General features: G+C 42.5%; 1 protein-coding gene across 15 annotated transcripts in view; it reads right to left on the bottom strand.

The window, feature by feature from the left end:
• Window positions 1-25,369, bottom strand: part of SGCG (sarcoglycan gamma) — a 189,650-nt gene that overhangs the window by 21,538 nt on the left and 142,743 nt on the right. Inside the window, exons 8-9 of one of the 15 annotated variants that reach the window (XM_039537208.1) lie at window positions 16,958-17,046; window positions 7,102-7,255 (exon numbers count right to left, since the gene is read on the bottom strand). The exons of 13 other annotated variants lie outside the window; for them this stretch is intronic. In XM_039537208.1, the coding sequence (XP_039393142.1) occupies window positions 7,218-7,255; window positions 16,958-17,046 (127 nt within the window). In that variant the 3' untranslated portion in view covers window positions 7,102-7,217. Of the gene's footprint in view, window positions 1-7,101; window positions 7,256-16,957; window positions 17,047-25,369 lie in introns of those variants that run through there. One more of the 15 variants, XM_039537223.1, reaches the window with a different exon arrangement.

Genomic DNA, 25,369 nt, shown 5'->3' with positions numbered 1-25,369 from the left:
GTCCCTTGTCTAGCAAGTGCTACTTAATTGATGGTAAGAATCTTTGTCATAAAGCAGTCTCATAGTTCCTCATTCACATAATCAGGATGACACCACTTTATTCCTCCTGCCCCAATAACAAAGAAATTGGGGATCCCAAAGCTGTCAAAATAACCTTCCCAGGCTGCTGTGGGCTATGCTAAGTGGGGTGGGAGTGCCAATGCAAATAACTGAAATGCCAATGCAAATACCTGAAATTTCTTTCCACACTCCCCATAATTTACCACCAGATGTCAGGGTAGAGCTCATCCTGACTCTGCTTACACTTACATTCTAGGGGCACCTTACCTCTCTAAAACTGTGTGCAACACAATGGTCAGCTGTAGGCGGGGATGGGATGGGACGCTGAAGATGCTGTGGGTAGGGCTGTGTAAGGTATAAATCCAGCCATGTACACAGGCATGCACCCCTCCACATTCAAAGTCCCAGGAAGGATTGAAACTGCTCAGCATGGAGAGCTACCCCAGGATTCTGGCAGCGGGGCTCTGGGGGCTATTTAAAGGGCCGGGGCTGTAGAGGCAGCAGGAGCCCTGGGCCCTTTAAATAGCCCCTAGAGCCCTGGAGTAGCGGCAGGGCTCCAGAGGCTATTTAAAGGGACCAGGACTCCCTTGCTTCTACCACCCTGGCCCTTTAAATAGCCCCTGGAGCCCTAAGGTAGCGATGGCAGGGATCTGGCAGCTATTTAAAGGGCTCTGGTGGCAATTTAAAGAGCCTTGGGCTCCAGCCGCTGCTGGGAGCCCCAGGCCCTTTAAATTGCCACCTGGGGAAGCCAGGCCACCCCGGTATGGCACACTGGCTCTTGCTGGTATACTGTACCAGGGCATACTGGCTTATTTTCAGCTCTAGAGAGGGGGCTATAGGAAAATTCAGAGGGAATCATGGATGATTATCAAAACATAATGCAGAATCCTGCGCTCCCTGGCGCTAGAACCACAGCGGTAGGCAGGCAGGCAGGGTGGGCGGCTGCTGAGGTGGGGAAAAGAGACTTGTGCTGTGCTGTGCAGAGCCAGGAAGGGAGGCAGAGGCTGATGTCAGGGGGTCCCCCTCCCCTTGCCAGTATACCTGTCTCCGCTGAGCTGGGGCAGGGGCAGCTCTAGGTATTTTGCCGCCCCAAGCACGGCAGGCAGGCTGTGTTCGGCAGCTTGCCTGTGGGAGGTCCCCGGTCCCGCGGATTTGGCGGCACACCTCGTGGTGACCGGCAGAGCGCCCCCCCGTGGCTTGCTGCCCCAGGCACACGCTTGGCGTGCTGGTGCTTGGAGCTGCCCCTGGGCAGGGGACAGTGGGGACACCATCTATCTGTGCACAAACTTCTTCCTCAGGATTGTTTGCTGCTGTCTGAACTTAGACAGCGTGCCAACACACTCGCTCTCCCCCAACATACACTCTGTCCCTCTCTCTCACACACACACACTCCCTGTCACACAGTCTCGCTCCCTCTCTTCCATCCCCCACTTCTGTGAACGTCTCATGTTAGTGTTCAACAATATCAGTTTGCCCAGCAAGTCCTAGTCTCACCCCTACAGACTTCCACTCCCAGGTCTCCTCTCCAATGCCCCCGGCTCCTTATATCCAGTCTCCTTGCCTGACCAGTCCCAGTCTCCCTTCCAGGGCTCTTTGTTCAAACTCAGTGTCCCCATGTGGCTCCTTGTGTTAATCTCTTTGTCCAGCCAGTCCTAGTCTGTCTATCCAGCTCCTCATCTGATCCCAGTCACTAACTCCCAGTCCTCCTGTTTTTCTACACATCTCCCAGCCCATCTTCTTGCCCAGCAAATTCCAGTCCTCCCGCCATCTCCCATTCCCAAGCTCCCCACCAGCTCCCAGTTTCGGCTCAGCCAGTCTGTCTCCCACCCCAGCTCCCAGTCTCACCCCTGTTTCTAGTCCCACTCTCAGTTTCCCTCCCACCTCCACCAGCCTCCAGATGCAGTTTCTCACCCTAAGCAAGGCTCCTTGTCCAAATTTACTCCTTCCTCACCCATCCCAAGGTCCATATTTTATATCCATTGCATTGTAACCAGGCAGCTTCCTCTTTGATGTTGCCTAGGCTCAGTGTGGGAAGTGAGTATTGAGAGCACAGGACCTTCAGGCTCCCTGTTCTCAGTTCTGGAGTCTGGACCCAGCATGGCCCACAGCAGCCCAGAATTCTAACTATAGAGAAAGTCCTGTTCAGCTCTGGGCTGGACCATGATCAGTGTGGATCGAATCTTTGGGGAGTTTTGCTGCAACGCTCTAGCAAGTGTGTACAGAGCATGTGCAAACTTTGATTTCTCAAAGGGTTTTAAATTAGCCAAATTTATCAGACATTCATGGGGATGGCAAAAGGCATCCCTTACAGAAAGGCCACCTTCCTGTCAGAATTCAAATCCCTTCTCCAATGGAAGCATTACAGCTTCTTAAATAAAAGGTTTCCAGCATTTTTAAACATGAGCAAAACATATTTTCCCTTAGCCTTGTTTTCAGAAATGGATGAACCATTCTGGCTGAAATTTTTTAAAATAATTCAGCCTAAGGCATAGAAAATTTCAGCAAAGTTAAAAGCAACTGAAAAGAGGGTCTTATAATGAGAAGTGTTGGGTAACCTTCAAAATAGCACTGCTACCAGCTCCCACCTAAAATTCATAGGGTACCCAGAATCAGAATAGGTAGGTAGTAGCTGATATATAGTAGGGTATATTTAAGCTCAGGGCTTTCCCACTGCACCAGGGCCAGCACAGTCAACAGGCCCCCATTTTAATGTAGAACTAGGTGAGGCACAGCATTTTAGCTTTGAGATGAATTCCCACAATGCATTTTTCCTTCTGCAGCCCATTTGAAGAAGACCCTCAGATATTACTATTATTGGTGCAAGGTGGATAGGTAGATTAGGAAGAAGCTCATTGTGCATGACTGGGTCCCCTGAAAAGCACTGAATACAAAGAGCTAGGCAAAATCCCAATTTTTGCTTGGGTGGGTAGAAAAACAAACTTATTTTGCTCAAAAACGTTACATGGTCAGCCTATACATCAAAAGAAGGAAATCTGCCAAACTATCAGTGGAGCCCCTGGACAATCAAGGTGCTAAAGGAGCACTCAAGGGGGAGAAGGCTGTTGTGGTGAGGTGACGTGAATTCTTTACATTGGTCTTCACTGCAGAAGATGTGACAAAGATTCACACACCTGAGCCATTCTTTTTAGGTGACAAATGTGAGAAACTGTCCCAGACTGAGATGTCAGTCAAGGAGGTTTTGGAAAAATCTGATAAACTAAACAGTAATAAGTCACCAGGACCAGATGGTTATCTTGACCACCTTGCTCAATTGGTCCTTCAGCCCTCATATAGATTGCACTGATCACAACATGTCTTCCATTCGTCTCTTATCCTGGCCTTCTTTCTCCATGTGCTGCCACACCTTTTCACAATAAAATCTTCCCATCTCTTAGGAGGTTGGCTGAGTGGTTGTTTCAGTTCCTGTGGGTATCACTCGGTGACAATTGCAGTCCATTATGTCAGTGAGCCTCGCTATATGCCCAGGACACCACATTTTACTGTACCTGCTTTCAACAATGACATCCTGCACTCCAGTCTGCTGTCTGATCACTTCATTGGGAACTCGGTCACGGATTGAAATCCCCCAAATTTTTCCATTGCCCTCACCATGACAGACAGTTGTTGCTCCTCTATCTTCATCAGGACCCATGTTTTGCTGCTGTACAACATTGCTGGCAGTAATGTTGAGTTGAAAGGTTGCCACGTGTTCCCTTGTTGATTTTTCCTTGGAGGACATCCTTGATAGTATATAATGTACTCCAACCAGTTTCTTTCTTCGTGAGAGTTCAACTTTCTGATCATGATGCATGTTAATTTCTTGGCCCAAATAAACGTATTGCTCAACTTCTTCTATTTGTTCTCCCTTGACTATTATTTTGGCGTTTGGGAAGGCTTCAGACGACATAAATTTCGTTTTAGAGTGGTTCATTTTCAGTCTGACTTGGCTGCCTTTTGTGCAGAGTTCTCACAGCATTTTCTGTAGTTTGGCAGTGTTTTCAGCAATCAACATGATATTGTCCATGAATCTGAGATGGTTTAAGTGCTCTCCATTGATGCTAATTCCACCCTTCCAGTTCATCTGCCTCATTACCATTTTGAGGCAGACTGAAGAGTTTCAGTGAAACCTTGTCTCCTTGCTTCGCACCTCTTTTGACTGGGATGTGAAGAGGAGTGTTGAACAGAGTTATATCCATAGTGCAGTCAGAGTTTGCTTCCTTTAGTAGTTTGATGTAGTTTGTGTCAATGCCCTGCTCTTCAAGAGCCTTCAGCACTGTATTGATCTTTACACTGTTGAATGTTTTTTCATAGTCGATGAAGGCAATGCATAAAGGGAATTTATATTACCTTGAGCACTCCAATAGCTGGTTTATAGTGCAAATATGCTCCATTGTGCAGAAATTCCTTTAAAAACCTGCCTGCTCTCTTGGCTGGCTGCTTGTCCAGACTCTGTTATTATTTTGGTGAACAGCTTGTAGACATGTGAGAGGCATACTGGATGACAGTTCTTTAGATCTTTGTGATCGCCCTTCTTGTATAGCAAAATGGTGTTGGCCTCCTTCCAGCTAGATGGTATCTTCTGCATTTCCAAGTAACGGCTAAATCTTTGAGCAAGGGTTTCCCAGAGGTCTTGGTATCTAGCTCTTATCATTTTGGTTGTCAGTCCATCTTTTCCTGGAGCATTTCATTCCTTCATTTGATAAACTGCATGTCGAACTTCACTGCTGAGGACCAAGAGTACGTGCTCGTTGGTCTGTTGAAGAGATAGTAGTAGGACATTTATCTGAGATATGAACAGTTTGGTGTAGAAATCTTTGCAGACCACTTCCATCCCTGTTCCGTCAATTACTGCTTTGCCATCCTTGTTTTTCAGCACTATTATTGTCGACCTGTACAGCGTCAATTCCCATTTGCATTTTTTGAGACTTCTGCGTTATTCAGCCATCTTTAAGAGCCTTCATTTCCATACTTCTCGAAGTCCTCCTTTAGTCTTCTTATCAGCTTGCGGAGGAGGGAGTACTCAAGTTTGTCACCATCATTTTGTTTCATATTCCTTCACTTCTCTAGCAAGTTCCTCATTTCCTCTGAGATTCGTCCCTTCACTGTTTTTGGTCTTTCTTTCTCAGCTAATTTTATGCATTGCTTTGGCTTATCAGCAAAGTTTTTATAGTCCTTGTCACAGTTATCTATGAGACTCCAGTCTTCCTTGGAAATGTTTGCTCTCTGATTTGACAGCTGTAGTGCTGTCTTCACCTTTTCGTTGAAGTTGAGCCTTGCTCTAAGCAAGTGATGGTCACTACTGGTGTTGAATTATGGCACTACTGAGATGTCTTGCATAGGCACCGACTTCTTCTGTGCTGGTGGGTGCTCAACCCCACTCTGCCCCAACTCCACCCCTTCCCCCCCATTCCAACCCCTTTCCCAAAGTCCGCACCCCAACTTCGCCCCCTCCCTGCCCCTATTTGACTCCTTCCCCAAATCCCTGCCCCGGCCCCACCTCTTCTCTGCCTCCTCCCCTGAGCGCCATGTTCCTGTTCCTCCATGCTCCCTCCCAGAGATTGCTATGGCTGTTTGGTGATGGCAAGTGCTAGGAGGGAGGAAGGAGTGGAGACGCGGCATGCTGGGAGGTGGCGGCGGAGGAGGAGGAGGTGAGGCGGGACGGGGAGCTTGGCTGCTGGTGGGTGCAGACCACCCACTAATTTTTCCCCGTGGGTGCTCCAGCCCTGGAGCACCCATGGTGATGGCACCTCTGATGTCTTGTACAATGCACCACTAATCAATCAGCATATAGTTGATCTTGTTCTTGTTCTTTGCATTGGGTGCGATCCATGTCCACCTTCTCTTGGCCTTCTTCTTAAACCAGTTGTTACCAATGAACATTCTTTTGTCTTTGCCAGAGTTGCCAGTCACTCTCCTCGTGGAGTCCATTTGCCGATGCCATACCTTCCAATGAACTTTTTGTCTTCTTTCCCTCTTCTGACCTTAGCGTTGAAGTCTCCCATCTCAATCATATATATGGATTTTTGAGCAAGGGTTTCCTTGAGCTCCTGATAGAATTCTTTCTCATCATCATCTTCACTTGTGCTTGTGGGAGCATATATCTAGATAATCTTGAGGGCGCTGTTCTTGTTCAGTTGGAAGTATAGCACTCCGATGCACGATGACTTTGAACTTGCAGGAGATTATTTTTGAAGACCATTCCTTGCTGACGATAAAACCAATTCCTCCATCAGTTCTCACACCTTTTCCCAACATGATGGTGCTTCTATCTCTCCACTTCACTTCCATCTCCTTTCTTCATTGTGTTTTGCAGAGACCAAGGATGTCACTGGCTGTCCGTGCCTTCTCCTACATTAGGTGGTTGATCGAATCGTCCCTCATCAACGTCCTGCAGTTGTAGGTACACACTGAGAGGGCAATTCTTTTTTTGGCCCCTGAGATTCTTAGCAGCTTCTCATCAATTGAACTCTGCATCACCACCATAGAATGGATCGAGGAACACACAAGGAACTGGGGCCCATTTATTTCTGTTGTTTTAGCCATTTCTATGCTCTCAGTGGCACGTTTGCCTCCTCAACTTAGCTAGCACCCAACCTCAAGAAGGACAACTGTCCCCTCCCTGGATTGGGAGTCTGACACCTTAATAGCATGGTAGGACCTATTGTAGAATGCACTTTGCTACCATCGCTGTCAGACAAGCCAGGGTCACTGCTGCGATGCTTTAAGGCATGATTTTGCAGTGGTGAATGGTATTCACCCAAAAGTTCTCAAGGAACTCAGATATGAAACTGTAGAATTACTAAATGTGGTATTAACCACTGTCTCTGTACCAGATGATTGGAGGATTGCCATTTAAAAAAAAAAGGATCCAGAGGCAATTCTGGCAATTATAGGCTGCTAAACCTAACTTCCTTGCCAGCCAGGTTGGTTGAAACTATAGTAAAGAACAGAATTATCAGACAAATAGATCAACACAATATGTTGGGGAAGAGTCAACATGGCTTTTGTAAAGGGAAATCTTGCCTCGCCAATTTTGCAGAATTCTTTGAGGGGGTCAACAAACGTGGACAAGGGTGATCCAGTGGATACAGTGTACTTGGACTTTCAGAAAGCCTTGACAAGGTCCATCACCAAAGGCTGTTAGGCAAAGTAGGCAGTCATGGGACAAGGGTGAAGTTCTCTCGAGGATCAGTAACTGGTTAAAAGATAGGAAACAAAGGGTAAGAACAAATGGTCAATTTTCAAAATGGAAAGTGGTAAATAGTGGGTCCTCCAAGGATCTGTACTGGGACTTGTGCTATGTGACATATTCACAAATGATTTGAAAAAAAGAGGTTAAAAATAGTGAGGTGACAAAATTTGCAGATGATACTGAAATTACTCAAGATAGTGAAGTCCAAAGCAGACTGTGAAGAGTTACAAAGGGATCTCACAGAACTGGGTGACTGGGCAAGAAAACAGCAAATTAAATTTTGTGTTGATAAGTGCAAAGCATTGCCCATTGGAAAATATAATCCCAACTATACATATGAAATTGATGGGTCTAAATTAGCTGTTACTACACAAGAAAGAGATCTTGGAGTCATCATGGATAGTTCTTTGAAAACAGAGAATTTTAGGCACCATTAAGAATGAGATAGATAATAAGACAGAAAATATCATAATGCCAGTATATAAATCCATGGTACACCCACGCCTTCAATACTGCATGCAGATGTGGTTGCCCAAACTAAAAAAATAAAAATAAAATTAGAATTGGAAAAAGTACAGAGAAGGGCAGCAAAAATGATTAGGGGTATGGAACAGCTTTTATATGAAGAGAGATTAAAAAGACTGGCACTGTTAATCTTAGAAAAGAAATGACTATGGGGGGGGATACGACAGAAGTCTATAAAATCATGAATGGTGTGAAGAATAATACACAACCCAGGGGTCTCCCAATTAAATTAATAGACAGCAGATTTAAAATTAAAATAAGGAAGTACTTCTTCACACAATGCATAGACAACCTGTAGAACTTGTTGCCAGGAGATCTTGTGAAGGCCCAAAGTATAACTGGGTTCTAAAAAGAATTAGATAAGTTAATGAAGCATAGGCCAATCAATGGCTATTAGCCAAGATGGTCAGGGATGCAATCCCATTCTCTGGGTATCCCTAAAGCTGACAAATCTCATATAAACAGTCTTCTTGCTTTTATGTTCACCCTCCACCTAATATGCTTGTTGTGGCAGCAATGGTCCAAAGATCTAAGGCAGATCTCTTACACCTCCTAGTCCTGCTTCCAAAATGGGTTTGGGAACATATCTCAACAAATTTTTCATTCATAGTCTTTTGGAACCACCAAGAATCCTTTTTACACAAAATGTGTTAGAACTGAGAGGTATTCATCTCGCTTTCAAATCCTTCCTCCCACAAGTGCAAGTCAATAGTTCAAGTATCCACAGACAATATGCCACTGATGCATTATGTAAACAAACTGGAAGGAGCTCATTTGTTTCAGCTCTGCAAGAAGATGGCAAAACTTTGGGACTGGTATAGCCTACACACCATTTATCCAATTGGTTCACATATAGTGTGAAACCACACCGAAATTGCAGATCACCTGAGCAGCAATTCCTCACTGATGCATGAGTGATCTCTAAAAAATTTAGTGATTCAGGATATTTTCAACCTTTGGGGCTTCCTGGACCAGATTCAATAACAAATGTTCCTGTTTTTGTTTAAGAGCATGGTCAGTCAATAACAGATACATTCCTACTTGATTGGGGAAGGGGTATAATTTATGCATTTCCTCATTCCCACTAATGTTAAAAAAAGTAAAGAAAATAAGACAGGACTCAGCCAATATGATCCTAATTGCTCCAGGGTGGCCAAGACACCAATGATTCACCAGTTTACTCCTTCTATCACAAGGGAATAAAGATGCTTCTGGTACAATGGACCTACTGTCCCAGCAGGGAGGGAAAGTCTTTCAACTAGATCCACACTCATTGCATCTAACAGCTGGGGAAATAGGACTTTGATAGATTTAGAAAAGTCTTGTTCTATTATTGAGGCAAAACATATTTTAATTTACTCTGGGAAACAGGCCACTAGAAAATGTACTTGCAATGGAATAGAATTGCTATATGGGTGTCTAATAAAGGCATTGACCCAGACTCTGCTCCTACTCAGTATACCTTGGAATATTTATTCCCCTTAAAGCTATGGATTTGTCTAGCTCTTTGCTTAAAGTCTATTTAGCAGCAATAGCAGCTTTTCATACATTTATTGATAGTAAATCTATTTTCTCACACAGCTCCGTTAAAAGATTTTTAAAAGGTTTATTGAATTTGTATCCACCAATATGAAATCCAGTTCCTACGGGATTTAAACTTAGTGTTAACATAGTTTATGTCTGCTCCATCTTAACCTTTCTCAGAATGTTCTTTATTTCATCTTTCTATAAAGACAGCTTTCATAATAGCAATCGCATCTGTTAGAACTAGTGAACTATATGCTCTGATGGCTGACCTTCCTTATAACTCTTTTTTATAAGTCTAAGGTGGTTCTTAGACCTCACCCCAGATTCCTTCCTAAAGTAATTTCAGACTTTCATGTTAGTCAGTATCTTAATTTACCAGTATTCTTTCACAACCTTCCCCCACATAACAGTGAATCCAGACTGCATTCTTTAGATGCAAAAGGAGCACTATCCTATCACCTACACAGAACTGAACACTTTAGGCCTTCTCCTGAGGTGTTTATAGTGTATGCTGGTCACTGTAAAGGACAAGCTATTTCTGCCCAGTCTTTGTCTAGATGGATCGGACAGTATGTAGAAGAGAATTATAAGAATTCTTCCCTCTTTTCTCCTGAGAGTCTTATTGCTCAATGTACTAGGGCAGTTATTATGTTTGTACCATGTGCTAGACATATTCTTCTTATTGAAATATGTAAAGCTGGCACTTGGAGTTCAAATCAAACTTTCAGTAAATATTATGTGTTAGATTTGGCAGCCAGCTCTGACACATAGTTTGGCTGAGTGGTGCTTTAGTCATTATTTAATGAGGACTTTGTGTCCCTCAATCCATCCTTGGAATACTGCTTGCCAAATTATCCCAAGACTGGGAATATGCAGAGGATGCTTGAAGAAGAATTGAAGGTTATTTACTTGTAACCAGAGTTCTTTGAGATGGACTCCACAGTTTCACACTTCCTTCCCACTTTCCCCTCTTCTGCAGGTTCCTAATTGAAAAATACCCCTTGAGAACATAAGAACGGCCATACTGGTCAGACCAAAGGTCCATCAAGCCCAGTATCCTGTCCTCTGACAGTGGCCAATGGCAGGTGCCACAAAGGGAATGAACAGACAGGTTATCATCAAGTGATCCATGCTCTGTCACCCAATCCCAGCTTCTGGCAAACAGAGGCTAGAGACACCATTCCTGCCCATCCTGGATAATAGTCATTGACGGCCCTATCTTCCATGTATCTATCTAGCTCCCTTTTGAATCCCGTTATAATATTGGCTTTCACAACACCCTCTGGCAAGGAGTTCCAGAGGTTGACAGTGCATTGTGTGAAAAAACACTTTCTTGTGTTTGTTTTAAACCTGCTACCTATTAATTTCATTTGGTGGCCACTTGTTCTTGTATTATGAAAAGGAGTAAATAACACTTCCTTATTTACTTTCTCTATACCACTCATGATTTTATAGACCTCTAGCATATCCCCCCTTAGTCGCCTCTTTTCCAAACTGAAAAGTCCCAGTCTTATTAATCTCTCCTCATACGGAAGCTGTTCTATACCCGTAATAATTTTTGTTGCCCGTTTCCAATTCCAATATATCTTTTTTGAGATGGGGCAACCACATCTGCATGCAATATTCAAGGTGTGGGTGTACCATGGATTTATATAGAGGCAATATGATATTTGTGTCTTATTATCTATCCTTTTCTTGATGATTCCCAACATTCTGTTCGCTTTTTTGACTGCCACTGCACATTGAGTGGATGATTTCAGAGAACTATCTACAGTGACTCCAAGATCTCTTTCTTGAATTGTAACAGCTAATTTAGACCCCATCATTGTATATGTATAGTTAGAATTATGTTTTCCAATGTGCATTACTTTGCATTTATCAACATTAAATTTCATCTGCCATTTGGTTGCCCAGTCACCCAGTTTTGTGAGATCCTTTTGTAGATCTTCGCAGTCTGCCTGGGACTTAACTATCTTGAGTCTTGAGTAGTTTTGTATCATCTGCAAATTTTGCCACCTCACTGTATATACCCCTTTTTCCAGATCATTTATTAATATGTTAAATAGGACTGGGCCCATGGAGGCTTCATTAGTGGTGGAAGGGACTGAGGTGACAACTAGCACCATGCCCCCTTTTATAGTCATGCCCTCAGAACATGTTCAAAGGCTGAGGAGTATGGCAGGAAGTGCACGTGTGCTCTCTAGTAGGCATTACTATGATAAGGATCCACCATCCAAGCTGCACCAGTTGGAAAGGCTGAGGAGTATGGCAGGAAGTGCACGTGTGCACTCTAGTAGGAATTACTATGATAAGGATCCACCATCCAAGCTGCACCAGTTGGTGCATCCCAAGAGTGTGAATGTGCAGAGTCTGTCTAGTAGAACTCTGGTTACAAGTAAGTAACCTTCATTTCTTGCATTTAATATTTATACATTCCTCCTTACTCATTCATGACAGAGCGCATAACTGGCAGACCTCCCAAACAGGTGGGTCCCACTTCTAACTTATCTGCTTTGTGATTAAGGTGCAGGGAGAAGATAAGCAGGGTTCACACCCACATTGTGGTGGGATAAGGGAATTAAAACATTTAGCTCTGTAGTGAGGCGGCCTGGGTCCCAGCGGCGCCTGAGAGGGCCGAGCCAGAACGGACGCCACAGTGGGCAGAGCCACCACCGCCTGTTCCTGCCCCCCGGAAGTCAAGGGGCGGGACAAGAAGTATAAAGGCCCGGCCCCAGCGCTCAGTTGACCGCTGGCCGCCAGAGAGGACAGACGCTAGTGCTCTAGCTCCCGCTGGGCCGAGCTTGCCACGTGCTCACTACCCTGAGGAGGACTGGCCGAGCCTGCCCCGGGCTCGCTATCTTGAGGAGGACTGGCTGAGCCTGCCCCGGGCTCGCTACCTGGAGGAGGACTGGCCGAGCCTGCCCCGTACTTGCCGCCCAGAGGAGCTGCCTGAGCTTTCCCTCGCTCAGTATCCTGAGGAGCAGCCCGGCTTACCCAGCGCCCAGTACCCTGAGGAGCCCATGGTGTGGGACACTGCGGAAGACGCCAGGGATACCCAGGTACCAATGGAGGGGGAGAGTGGAAGTGGCCTGGGGGTAGCCGACCCTAGTCCGGCTGCAGCAGACCCCGAGCCAATGTCAGTGTGTTGCGGCCAGGATCCCCACTGACACAGCAGCTGACTGACTGCTGCTGTTAGGGCTCCAGGCTGGGACACAGTGGAGTGGGTGGGCCTGTGTCCCCCCTGCCACCCCACTCACGGGTGGCAGTCTCCCCCTCACCCCAACTCTCAGGCCTAGGAGCCTGGACTTACCTCAGTGTCTGCTCAGCCCCTGCCTAAGGGCCTGAGCCCTGAACTACTGTTTGTTTGCTCAGCCCCTGCCTGAGGGTCTGAGCCCCTGAACTACGGTTTGTTTGCTCAGCCCCTGCCTGAGGGTCTGAGCCCCTGAACTACTGTTTGTTTGCTCAGCCCCTGCCTGAGGGTCTGAGCCCCTGAACTACGGTTTGTTTGCTCAGCCCCTGCTGCAGGGTCTGAGCTTTAACTGCGGATTGCCCCTTCCTGGCCCAGGGCCTGGACTTATAGACTGTTTGTTCGCTCAACCCCCGCCGAAGGGTCTGGACCCTGACCTACTGGCTGTCGGTAGTGAGGCGCCCTGGGTCCCAGCGGCGCCTGAGAGGGCCGAGCCCCAACACCGGACGTCCACACGCTCCCTACTTACTGAAATAGCATCTGCTTGGAAGGGACAACAGGTGAAGGGGAGAGGCTGCTCAACAGGATACCGGGTGTTTGGCAACATAGCTGAACCAGTAAGTGCACTTGTAAAAAACCCTAGTGGTGAATTTAAATTTTATGTTTGACTGAAGGAAGGATTCTGAATGGAGAAGATGAGAGAGAATGGAAGGAAACTATACAAGGGACACTATGCTATATACCTCCAGCACCAGTGCTGGTATTCCCTAGCCAATCAGGACCAGGTCTAGTACAAGAGATCCTATTGTCTTCTTTTCTGAGGACATCTAGATCCATAAAATAAAAACACCAGGATGAATAGTTTTTTCTGCCCCTGTCAAGGTTCCTTCCCCACTCTGAACTTTAGGGTACAGATGTGGGGACCTGCGTGAACACCTCTAAGCTTAACTACCAGCTTAGATCTGGTTTTGCTGCCACCACTCCCAAATACTAACTCCCTTCCCTGGATAGTCTTGAGAGACTTCTTCACCAAGTTCCTGGTGAACACCAATCCAACCCCTTAGATCTTAACACAAGGAGAATTTAACCATCCTCCCTTCTTTCCCCCACCAATTCCTGGTGAGTCCAGATCTAATCCCCTTGGATCTTAAAACAAGGAAAAATCAATCAGGTTCTTAAAAAGAAGGCTTTTAATTAAAGAAAGAAAGGTAAAAATAATCTCTATAAAATCAGGATGGAAAATAACTTTACAGGGTAATCAGATTCATAGAGCCCAGAGGAACCCCCTCTAGCCTTAGGCTCAAAGTTACAGCAAACAGAGGTAAATCCTCTTATCAGAAAGGAACATTTACAAGTTGAGAAAACAAAGATAAAACTAACACACCTTGCCTGGCTGTTACTTACAAGTTTGAAATATGAGAGACTTGTTCAGAAATATTTGGAGAGCCTGGATTGATGTCCTGTCCCTCTTAGTCCCAAGAGCGAACCACCCCCAAAACAAAGAGCACAAACAAAAGCCTTCCCCCCACCAAGATTTCAAAGTATCTTGTCCCCTTATTGTCCTTTGGGTCAGGTGTCAGCCAGGTTACCTGAGCTTCTTAACCCTTTGCAGGTAAAAGGATTTTGGTGTCTCTGGCCAGGAGGGATTTTATAGTATTGTACACAGGGGGGCTGTTCCCTTCCCTTTATAGTTATGACAGCCCCCTCTTGTTCCTCAGGCTGTAATAGCCACACAAGACAACAGACTAACGGTTGCACTTATTCCCTAGATTGGTGTTGCAGCTTGAAGACACAGTAGCATGAGGACATGTGTCTCCACTCTGAGGAGCTTGCAGGATAGACAGACAACACAAATGAAACACATAACACACTGGGAAATTCAAGACAAGGGTTCTCTTTTATGGAGTTTTTGTTGTTGTTTATAAGGGGAGGGAGAGATGACAGCATTTTTACTGATACAGATTAGCATTTGCAGTCTTTTAGGAGGAAGTGATTTATGAAAAGGGATTTGAAAGTAGAAATGATTGGTGTTTGGAACATTGGAAATATAGAGAGGATCCCTGACTTTGGGAGCAGAATGGAAGAAGACACAAAGCCACAGAAAGAAAGTAATGCACAACTCACTGGTGGAGTCAAAAGAACAACTATGGAAAATAAAAAATGTTAGCAGAAATGTAAGCAGAGCAGAGTTGGGCACAGTCAAGAATGCGAGGATTGAAAAGAAGCCTGAATTTGATACAGAATTTGATACAGAAGGTAAGAGGAAGCAAATGGAAGATTTTGAAGAAGGAAATAATTTAAAGAGTTGCTGGACTGACAGAGGGAATCAGGGCCATTTTCTGAATATAGTCTGAAAGTCCATAATGCATACAGGGCCACTTCTGTTATTGCTCAGAAGGAGACCTTATCTGATGAAAAGTCCTACTGAACGAGTTCTCATCTCAGGTAGATACTGTGCATACTGCAATCACAGTGGGTGGCACTTTGAAGCCCATTCCTCATGGGAGTTTAGCTCAGAACTACTATCAAACCAGAGAAGCTTGGAGGCTGTCTGCTACCCGATGCAATATGCAAGACTCTGTTGTGTGCTTCCACCTGAGGGCCAGTAAGGATACTCATCAGCCACAGTGATAAGAAATGGCAGTGGGAAGGGATTAAATTATGGAATGAAGTACCAAACTGATGCCTGGATCTGACAAACTCAAGTACTGATTAAATGAAGTTCTGCCAATACAATAAAGCATCTGTGAGCTAAATGGAGTCCAGCACCAGCAGCACCAGGTGCTAAGATGTAGTCTTAGCAGGGTGTTAGTAAATTAAAGGGGTTTGATGCTGACAGCTACAGGAGCAAGTGTGCTTACCCAGGAGGTTCCCAGGGGCCCAGCACCATCAGCTCTGGGCTCTAATGTGCCAACCCAGCAGTGCACTGATTCACCATAGAAATTTGGCACCAATAGTTCCAAGTCCTATTGCACTGATGCAGCAGGACACTGGTGCACAGATACAACATAGTGGTAATCCTGTCAGTTTGATGACAGTGGTGCTACTGGCTGGTTCTTTAAGTATGTGGAGGCTTGACTTCTCATAGCACTCATGGATGCTAGCCTTGGAATCAGTAATTCAACCAAAGGGTATGGGATAGGGTAGTTTTCTGCGTGACTTGTACTCAAAGCTGGCAATCCAGAAGTGGAAATTCTGCACTGATATTACATTTAGAGAAGTGTTCAGAGGAGAATTAGATGACTTATTGGACAAAATAGTAATATATAAGAAAGGAAAAACAAACAAAGGTAACCAGAGACACATGACCTTTATCTATTCTAATGTTGTCTGATATTCTTTGATTAAAGAGTGGAACTGATAAAACTTCAGCTTTATAAAAGTTTTAAAGCATAACATCTTTAGAAAGTTTCGTTGTGGAGATTTTGTCAAAATTATTACTTTAAAAATAAATCTAAATAGTAGTGAGGGGATGGGGAAATTGTCGTTGTTGTTGTTGTTGTTATTTGTATTATCATAGCACCTAGGAGCCATAGTCATGGCTACTGCACAGTAGAGCCAATAAAGTGTCTTTTCCACTAGTATTTGCATTCCATTGACTTTCTGGTTGTAGTAGAAAAGTATCTGCAGATTGAAGAATGATCAGGGATATGAGATTCCCTGGAGCAGAAAAGGCACCTGCTGTGGCCATCAGTTAAAGGAAGGGCCTGTTGCAGGAAGGGCAGAACTTAAACCCAGAGGACATAGAGTCTACCATACTCATGATAAGGCACAAGCACCTGAGGAGATTGTCTGGGATAAAAGGAGGAATGGAAAGCTGCCAATGGGCAGAAAAGCTATTAATTAACTAATTATAAGATAATAATCTAAATCTATATAAATATTTATAAAAAACTAACTAGTTGCTAATGAGAAGCAGGGATGACATCACAGTTCCAACTCACTACCATGGATAGTAAGAGGAAACTGAGGGTCAGTTGGGTTTGTGTGGCCTTTTATGGCCTTGACAGTAAGGGGAGCAAGGACAGGCAAGGTGTAGGCATGACCCAAACCCCAGTGTGTTTGCTAGAAAGTTCCAAACTCAAACACAGAGTGCATATGCACCAAAAGTGAGATCAACATAAAAATTACTTGAAAAAATATTTTGCTAAAGCTAAAAACTCATTTTTGAGATCTTATCTCACAATAAAGAACTCCCATCCTGGCCTAATCTACCATGTCACCACCACCTTCTTCAAGTTTTTAGAACAGGCCTCTTTGATGAAGTCTATAAGCCCTAGACCTTGTAGACCTCGCTGGAATCTTAGGCATGAATAAAAGTATGAACCAAAGAAAGTGAACCAAAGTTGGCATGGCCTTGGCAGAATAATAATACTACAGGCATTAGCTAACCAAGTAAGCACATTCCTGATGAGAGAATGGTACAGAAACACATCAAGTGCTCAAGTAACTACCTAAACACATACCTAAGAGATGGTACAAAGTCCTGGAGCAAATACATTTACATCTTCTTGATACTAAAACAGCATCGAGTTCTAATGACACCTTCAAAAGGCTGGAAAGCAATTTTAAACAATGTTAATCAGCCAGTCAAAAGGTACCAGTTATGATCATAACAGCTTGGTGATTTGTTTATTACTTTTCCATCTATCTTAAATACAGAGGTCTTTTCCATCTATTTCTCCACTGTCACTCAATGCAGTAGTGTTGCAAAGGTTGAGGAATAAAGATCAGAACCCAGATATGATTAAAATGGAACCTTCAGCTTCTCTTAAGACAGACAGTTGTGGTAAAGAGTGATAAGCAAAGATATTTCAAAAGAGGTTTCTGTGATGACCTCAATTTTCCAATGTGCTGACTCTCAAGGTAATTAAAAAAGAGAGGCCCCAGTGAATGTGATTGAATCTGGCATTTCACAGATGCTTCCAGCAGAGCTTTTCAAATGACTTTATTTATACTATAATGCAACATATTCTGTCATAGAGTTTTACTCTCTATTAAAGCAGCAAAGAATCCTGTGGCACCTTATAGACTAACAGATGTTTTGCAGCATGAGCTTTCGTGGGTGAATACCCACTTCTTCGGATGCAAGCAGTGGAAATTTCCAGGGGCAGGTGTGTATATATAAGCAAGCAAGAAGCAAGCTAGAGATAACGAGGTTAGATCAATCAGGGAGGATGGGGCCCTGTTCCAGCAGCTGAGGTGTGAAAACCAAGGGAGGAGAAACTGGTTCTGTAACTGGCAAGCCATTCACAGTCTTTGTTTAGTCCTAAACTGATGGTGTTAAATTTGCAGATGAACTGGAGCTCAGCAGTTTCTCTTTGGAGTCTGGTCCTAAAGTTTTTTTGCTGCAGGATGGCCACCTTAAAATCTGCTATTGTGTGGCCAGGGAGGTTGAAGTGTTCTCCTACAGGTTTTTGTATATTGCCATTCCTAATGTCTGATTTGTGTCCATTTATCCTTTTCCTTAGAGACTGTCCAGTTTGGCCGATGTACATAGCAGAGGGGCATTGCTGGCATATGATGGCATATATTACATTGGTGGACGTGCAGGTGAATGAACCGGTGATGGTGTGGCTGATCTGGTTAGGTCCTGTGATGGTGTTGCTGGTGTAGATATGTGGGCAGAGTTGGCATCGAGGTTTGTTGCATGGGTTGGTTCCTGAGCTAGAGTTACTATGGTGAGGTGTGCAGTTGCTGGTGAGAATATGCTTCAGGTTGGCAGGTTGTCTGTGGGCGAGGACTGGCCTGCCACCCAAGGCCTGTGAAAGTGTGGGATCATTGTCCAGGATGGGTTGTAGATCCCTGATGATGCGTTGGAGGGGTTTGAGCTGGGGACTGTATGTGATGGCCAGTGGGGTCCTGTTGGTTTCTTTCTTGGGCTTGTCTTGCAGTAGGAGGCTTCTGGGTACACATCTGGCTCTGTTGATCTGTTGCCTTATTTCCTCGTGTGGGTACTGTAGTCTTGAGAATGCTTGGTGGAGATTTTCTAAGTGTTGGTCTCTGTCTGCGGGGTTAGAGCAGATACGGTTGTACCTCAGTGCTTGGCTGTAGACAATGGATCTTGTGGTGTGCCCGGGATGGAAGCTGGAGGCATGAAGGTAGGCATAGCGGTCGGTAGGTTTTCGGTATAGGGTGGTGTTAATGTGACCACCACTTATTTGCACCGTGGTGTCTAGGAAGTGGACCTCCCGTGTAGATAGGTCCAGGCTGAGGTTGATGGAGGGGTGGAAGCTGTTGAAATCATGGTGGAATTTTTCCAGAGTCTCCTTCCCATGGGTCCAGATGATGAAGATGTCATCAATGTAGCATAGGTAGAGAAGGGGCATGAGTGGATGGGAGCTGAGGAAGCGTTGTTCCAGGTCGGCCATAAAAATATTGGCATATTGTGGGGCCATGCCGGTGCCCATAGCGGTGCCACTGATCTGGAGATATATATTGTCATTAAATTTGAAATAGTTGTGTGTGAGGATAAAGGCACAGAGCTCAGCAACCAGTTGTGCTGTGGCATCATCAGGGATACTGTTCCTGACAGCTTGTATTCCATCAGTGTGTGGGATGTTTGTGTAGAGAGCCTCTACATCCATGGTGGCTAGGATGGTGTTTTCTCTCTATTAAAGGTATTATTTGCACTACTATAGTTAAAAGTTCAGTTAGTATTTCCATTCTGAACCTTTATTTTCAGAAGTTTACAATTCTGTGGTAAATATTCATGCCCAGTTTAAATTTGTCATGCATTTTTTTTACTGAGTAAGCAAATTTTTCTTTACTGAATAGAAGACATTTTAATTTTGGACATTATAAGTTATAAAAACTTACTTATAAAACCTCTGAAAGTTAGTTGTTTGTGCAGTGTGTGTGTGTGTGTGAGTGAGTGAGTGAGAGAAGTGCTAACTAAAAGGCATAGGACCATAGAGTCCTAAAAATGTTTCTATATTATGATTACAAATGTATACTTATGTTGTAACCTATAAGTCAATCAAGACTAACCAAAACTTCATACGAAGTAATAAAAACAAAAATAAGGACATTTACTCTCAGGCATGAAAGAAAAACTTGACCTATGTTAGCCAATACATATATGTTAGGCGTAATATCCACCACATTAATGGGTATTATGCAAAAAGTTACATTATGCATGAATGGTATGTTCTAGCACAGGTTGGGATATACCTCTAAACCCAGCTGGTTTGGAATGTGGTATCCAAAACAGAGATAAGAAAAGTATAGAACAAAACAACAAGTTAAGGAACTGTTATGAACTGGTGGGTTAGATTTTAGTGTTGAGTAAAGAGTTTTGTAGCTTTTAAAATCATACTATAAATACCACTAGCTGAAATGCATATCTTTGAAGCTTACCTTCTATGGAAGGTAAACATGCTGTGTGATAAGATTTGCTTCCTGGAACGAGAGTATGTATGTCCCCTTTTAATATTGTACTGCTTTGTCTTTAGACAATAAATTTGGCTAAATCCAGTTATTTGGTCTCAAACATTGTTAAGAATGAACCATGAGTGTAGTCAAACAATTGACTTCACCTTTTAGTCAATACCTACTACATTTGTTAATTTATATTTAAGATGATACAGATGGCAATTCTTAACAAAGAGCCTATTAGACAGAGCTATGCGGGTAGTTTATAGTTGTCAAAAATAGGCATAAGTCAAAAATAGGCATAGCTCAAAGTGACTGCCCTCCACCACATGACAAGAAGACAACTTGAAAACTAAAAAGTTTAATAAATGTCTCTAAAATAAGAGAAAAATAAGATTTAATTCCTCACTGGAAAGGGAGTCTGAGATTGCATCATAGATTCCATGGCAGCAGAACTTCAGGACATGTATCAAGGGGACAGTGCTTTGAGGCATTTGTCCCTGGGATTGGCAGCTCTAGACTATCTCCATGTCTCTACTGGATCATACTCAACTCTGCAGTGAAGATATGCTACTCAAGGAAAATCAGTAAATAGGCCTGTTTTGTCCTAGGTTGTCCTCCTTCTATCATGACAATGGTGGGCCACAAAAAACTCTTACCTATATGAAATGAATGTTTAATATTCACCCACTTCATCAAATGCTCTGAATACCTCTCAAGAAATAAATAAAAATAAACAGCATTAAAATAGGACCTAGTCAAGCATGTGTGAGACAGTGTTTAAAAATATATTCCAAGAGTCTCTGCAAAGGTGTTAGGACTATAGCTTCCTGATGATACGAAATATTAGGAATGAGTTGAAGAATAGCAATGAAGCTAGAAAACTCAACCCCACTTAATAAGTCAGTATTTTACTATTATAATTAGATTAATTTAAAAAAAAATAGCTGCATAGCTTGTAGGCCATAACAGAACAAAAGAAGTATACTTGGAAAAATTCCTTTCACATTAGAACTCAAAGTCTTTTCAAATATAATCAATGTGCAGAAGTACATAAAATTGGTACCCAGCTTCTAATAGAGACAAATTGAGGTATTTCTTAATTACATGGCCAGAAGTGGTGTCCCTGGAAAGATAGAAAATACCAGCTATTTTAACTAGTCCTTTTCATGGATTTTATTAGTGCACTAAATGAAGAGAACAGAGTAATTCAAACTGCCATAATGAAGTACTTCATGTGATTTTTTAACCAACATGAGAATGAAAAAGTATATAAGCAAATTAATGCCAGTGTTTATAAAAATTATACTGCAATGGAATTGTCTCACCATCAGGGAACAGAAATGCTGAGACACAATTGTGTAATTACTTTTCAGTTATGTAATTCATTCCACTGTGATTGGCTGGTGTTTCTAATTTGCATTATGACAGCAAATACAGATCTCTGTACTTTGATTAGTTGAGAGCCATTATTAGGCAGTTAGCATGTATGCATTTGTATTACTGCAATAATCAAACAATGATTTTACAAATCACTCTCTCTGGTTAGCCACTATTCAGCTCTCTAAGTGTTTCCCTCAGAATTCTTATCTATATGTCCATAGAAACATGACTACTTCAGTTTCTGATCCTATTCCCACCCTATTACCAATTTAACTTATACAAGCATATAATTGGATTACAAAACAAAGTCATTTTACTGGTCAGGAAAGGGTCTAAGCCTTCATCATTGGGGAGGAAATACTAAGAAGAGTGCAGTGGGGGCCATATTTGTTGTGAACAAATTTGTTGAGTTCTGATAGCAGCAGCCAATCACAGCAGATAGATTTACAGTAACTAAGTACATTGTGAGAGGTGATAAAATACTTCACCATAATCATATCCTCAAGTTATTATAAAGTATACAATTACTACATCTTAGGCTAATAAACATCTATTCCATTGGTATCTTTTAGCCTTAGGTACAGACATTTTCTCAAAACAGGAAGCATCCTCAAGTTATCATTTAAAGATTCAGAGGAAAGTCCAAAACAATAGCTCTTGTTAAAAACAGGGCTAGAATTTATCTAGGGAAATATTGAAACCTCTTCAGAATATCCTGAAGGCCATTAAGAATTCATAATCTGGAAAAATAACTCAATGGTTAATTTTATAGGAATTTCTCAGATATCTTGATAACGTGCACAATATACTTATAACAACACTGTGACAAAGGTTCAACTCTCTGGAATACTGAGAACATTATTATTACAGTTAATAATTATGGTGATATTAAAATCTAACAAAAGTGTGGCGCTGTGTAGGTCATACAGTCTGACCTCACTTGTGAGTGTGCATATAAAAGTCTTGGACAAAGTACTGGCAGAATGCCCAGAACTGATTGCACTAAAAGTGATTCACTCTGATCAATAGGATTTACGCTCAGAAGGTCTACTTGTATGGCTCTAAGACATCTATTTAAAGGCCAATATCAGATGGAAAGTAGTTCTGATGTTAGGTAACTATCTTATTGCTGCCCAGAAGGTTGGATAAGCAGACACACTGATAAACTATACAGCAGGGAGAACATACAGAGTAGACAACTGTTATCCTAAAAATGGAAGCATCTCACACTCCAAAAATGTGAATGCCTAGCTCAGATAAATTATGTTGAGGTTTATAAAGGATTTACATATCTAAATGTAACAGGTGAAAAACTGTTTAAATACTACTATAGTATTAGAAAAACTAAAAATAAGTTATATCATAAAAAGTGAACAATATGCCTTACAATGACAAGCTCTAAACATGAGCTGTATGTTATTTAGGGATATAAAGTATAAAAGAAGTAGAACACCAAAGTACTATAAATTATAAAAGAAAAAAAAGTATTGGCATCACAATGGAGAGAATGTTTGAATTCTGACTCTAACTTTAGGAGAACTAGGGCATCTGTTCCCTTCACTTCAACCTTCCTGGCCACACAATAGCAGATTGCATCCTCCAGCAAAAAAACTTCAGGACCAGACTTCAAAGAGAAACTGCTGAAGTACTCCTGTTCTTTTTGCTGAGCTTCAGTTCATTTGCAAATTTGACACCATCAGCTCAGTATTAAACAAAGACTGTGAATGGCTAGCCAACTACAAAAAGCAGTTTCTCCTCCCTTGGTGTTCACACCTCAACTGCTAGAAGAGGGCCTCATCCTCCCTGATTGAACTAACCTCGTTATCGCCAAACTGATTCTGGCCTGCATATTTATACCTGCCTCTGGAAATTTCCATTACATGCGTCTGACAAAGTGGGTATTCACCCACGAAAGTTTATGCTCCAATACATCTGTTAGTCTATAAGATGCCACAGGACTCTTTGTTGCTTTTTACAGATCCAGACTAACACGACTACCCCTCTGATACTTCTCAAGGTAGAATTTCTCTCTCTCTGCATTTGAAAGGATAGAACTAGAACTACTTAAATGAAGAAGATTTTTGGTCTGTGTTATTGCAGCTTTTATCAGCTTTTATCTAATTTGAAAGGTGGGATTAAAAACAGGTAATGTGCACTGTAACTAGACACTCTACCACTTTTCCTTCTTACTGGGAGGGGAGGAGGTAAAAAAAGTGAACCCGCACCTCCTTTTCTTTCTGAGTGAGACTTATGAATGCAGCCACTTAATCTGGAAAGGACTCCATTTGTATTGCTTCACATTTCTAAAGCAAACAGGATAATGAAAAGACAGACACCAAGGCAGGAGTAATGGCACTGCCCTGTCTCCATTATTTATCAACAAGAAGATATGGTCTAACAAACTTGTCACTTCTTATCTAATAAATCAGTCTCTTTTGAAATTCAACACTAGGGCTACAAATCCAGGAGACTGTGTAATTGAGAAAGCCATTTGCGTCAACATTGTTTACTTTGATGCACTAAACACTAATGACATAGGCAGAGAACAATGAAGGAGGTCTCAATGCATACGCTATAAATTGAAGGGTATGAACATTTAGTGCTTTGAAGTTACAACGCCCTTGACACACAAGGCCCCACATACATTTGAGGCTAATGGTTTTTCTTCAAGTCTCAGTAGGTCTAATATTTGCTACACCCTTAACCACTTCATATCATATTAGCTTGTGTGACAGCCTGCAGAATATAATCATTTGACCAGAAGAACCACTAGGAGGATGAAGAGCAGAATATTAATAAATTAAACTCTAAAAAGGCATTGTGATATTTGAGGTGAGGGAGTAAGTGATATTTTATAGCTTGGTCCCTACCAAGCTAATCTGAAGAGGAGGTCAAGATTTAAATTTGGAATAACTTGATGCCAAAACAATGAATAACAGAACTTGTAGACTTTGGAACAGTTTCTGATCCCACTAACTCAATATACTGAACATGGACAACTAGTTGGGATTTTAGTCATTCCACTTGAGCACTGGCAACTCAAGGTAACATTCTAGAGCTGAACCTGTGCTTCTATTTGGCATGGCCAACTCACTAAACAGATAATACAAAGGGTATGCTCATCCATGAAGGTCAATTTTTCAGTACACTTCAAGTATCTTGAAGGCTTTTCTTCAAATGTAACTGTCCAGTTTGGAAGTTCAGCCAGGGACATGAAGAAAGGCCCATGAACCCTGAAGATTTTCTCTTTTTTCCCCACACCCAAAATAGTGATCAGGGTAAAGAAGGAGCCCCGGGAATGAAACCACAGATGAGGGAGTCCCTCCTGAAGCAGCAGACTGGAAGTGAATGAGTGAAAGAGATAGTGTGGGTGGGGGGAGTTCTCTCTTTCTTTCCCTCTTACTCTGATCTTTGACATAGCTATTTAAAAATTAAAATTAAGACTATCACATGCTGATTGTAGAATGAATTTATCTCCTCACCACAATCCACACATGGAATTTACTTTGGCTAAAATACCCTAAAATTCACAGTAGTGTGTGGGAAGGAACAATATCCCAGGATTAGGGAGATCTGGAACATGACAGGAGCAGAACTCATTTAAAGTAATTTTCTCACCAGGAAATACTCCTTAATGCTACAGAGCTGGACTTTTTTATGTTTAAGTGGCCAGTCATCCTTTCCTTGGGTTGTTTGGCTTGACAGATCCACCACATTCATCCTTCAAAGACTGCATTTCTGCAGAGGTTTTCTATTGGCTTGTGCCAGATACCACTGTGGATGCCATTTTTTCCCTAGTACAATATTTGTCCAAAAAAATCTTGACTACATAACTATTGGGCAGTGATTAAGTATTTTTTTAACTTAATGCAGATAAACAACTTCTACTATACCGTAATAAAGAAAAGTGTAAATGTTACTTTAAGTGTTCCAAATAAAGTCAAGTATAAGTTTAGATGAGGGAAATTAAAAGCTTTAAAACACACCAGTACATTACTTTAATGATCATGAATATACTCATCATGAATATACACCAACGATCAATCTTAAAAATTCATCTCTAAGTGAATCCTCAAAATAACAGAACATAATTAACATAAATAAGTCACAAAGTAGGACGA

Source organism: Mauremys reevesii, linkage group 1 (genome assembly GCF_016161935.1).
Source record: "Mauremys reevesii isolate NIE-2019 linkage group 1, ASM1616193v1, whole genome shotgun sequence".
Lineage (NCBI taxonomy): Eukaryota > Metazoa > Chordata > Testudines > Geoemydidae > Mauremys > Mauremys reevesii.
Note: the sequence above shows the minus strand (reverse complement) of the source record. Positions and strands in the feature narration are given on the sequence as shown.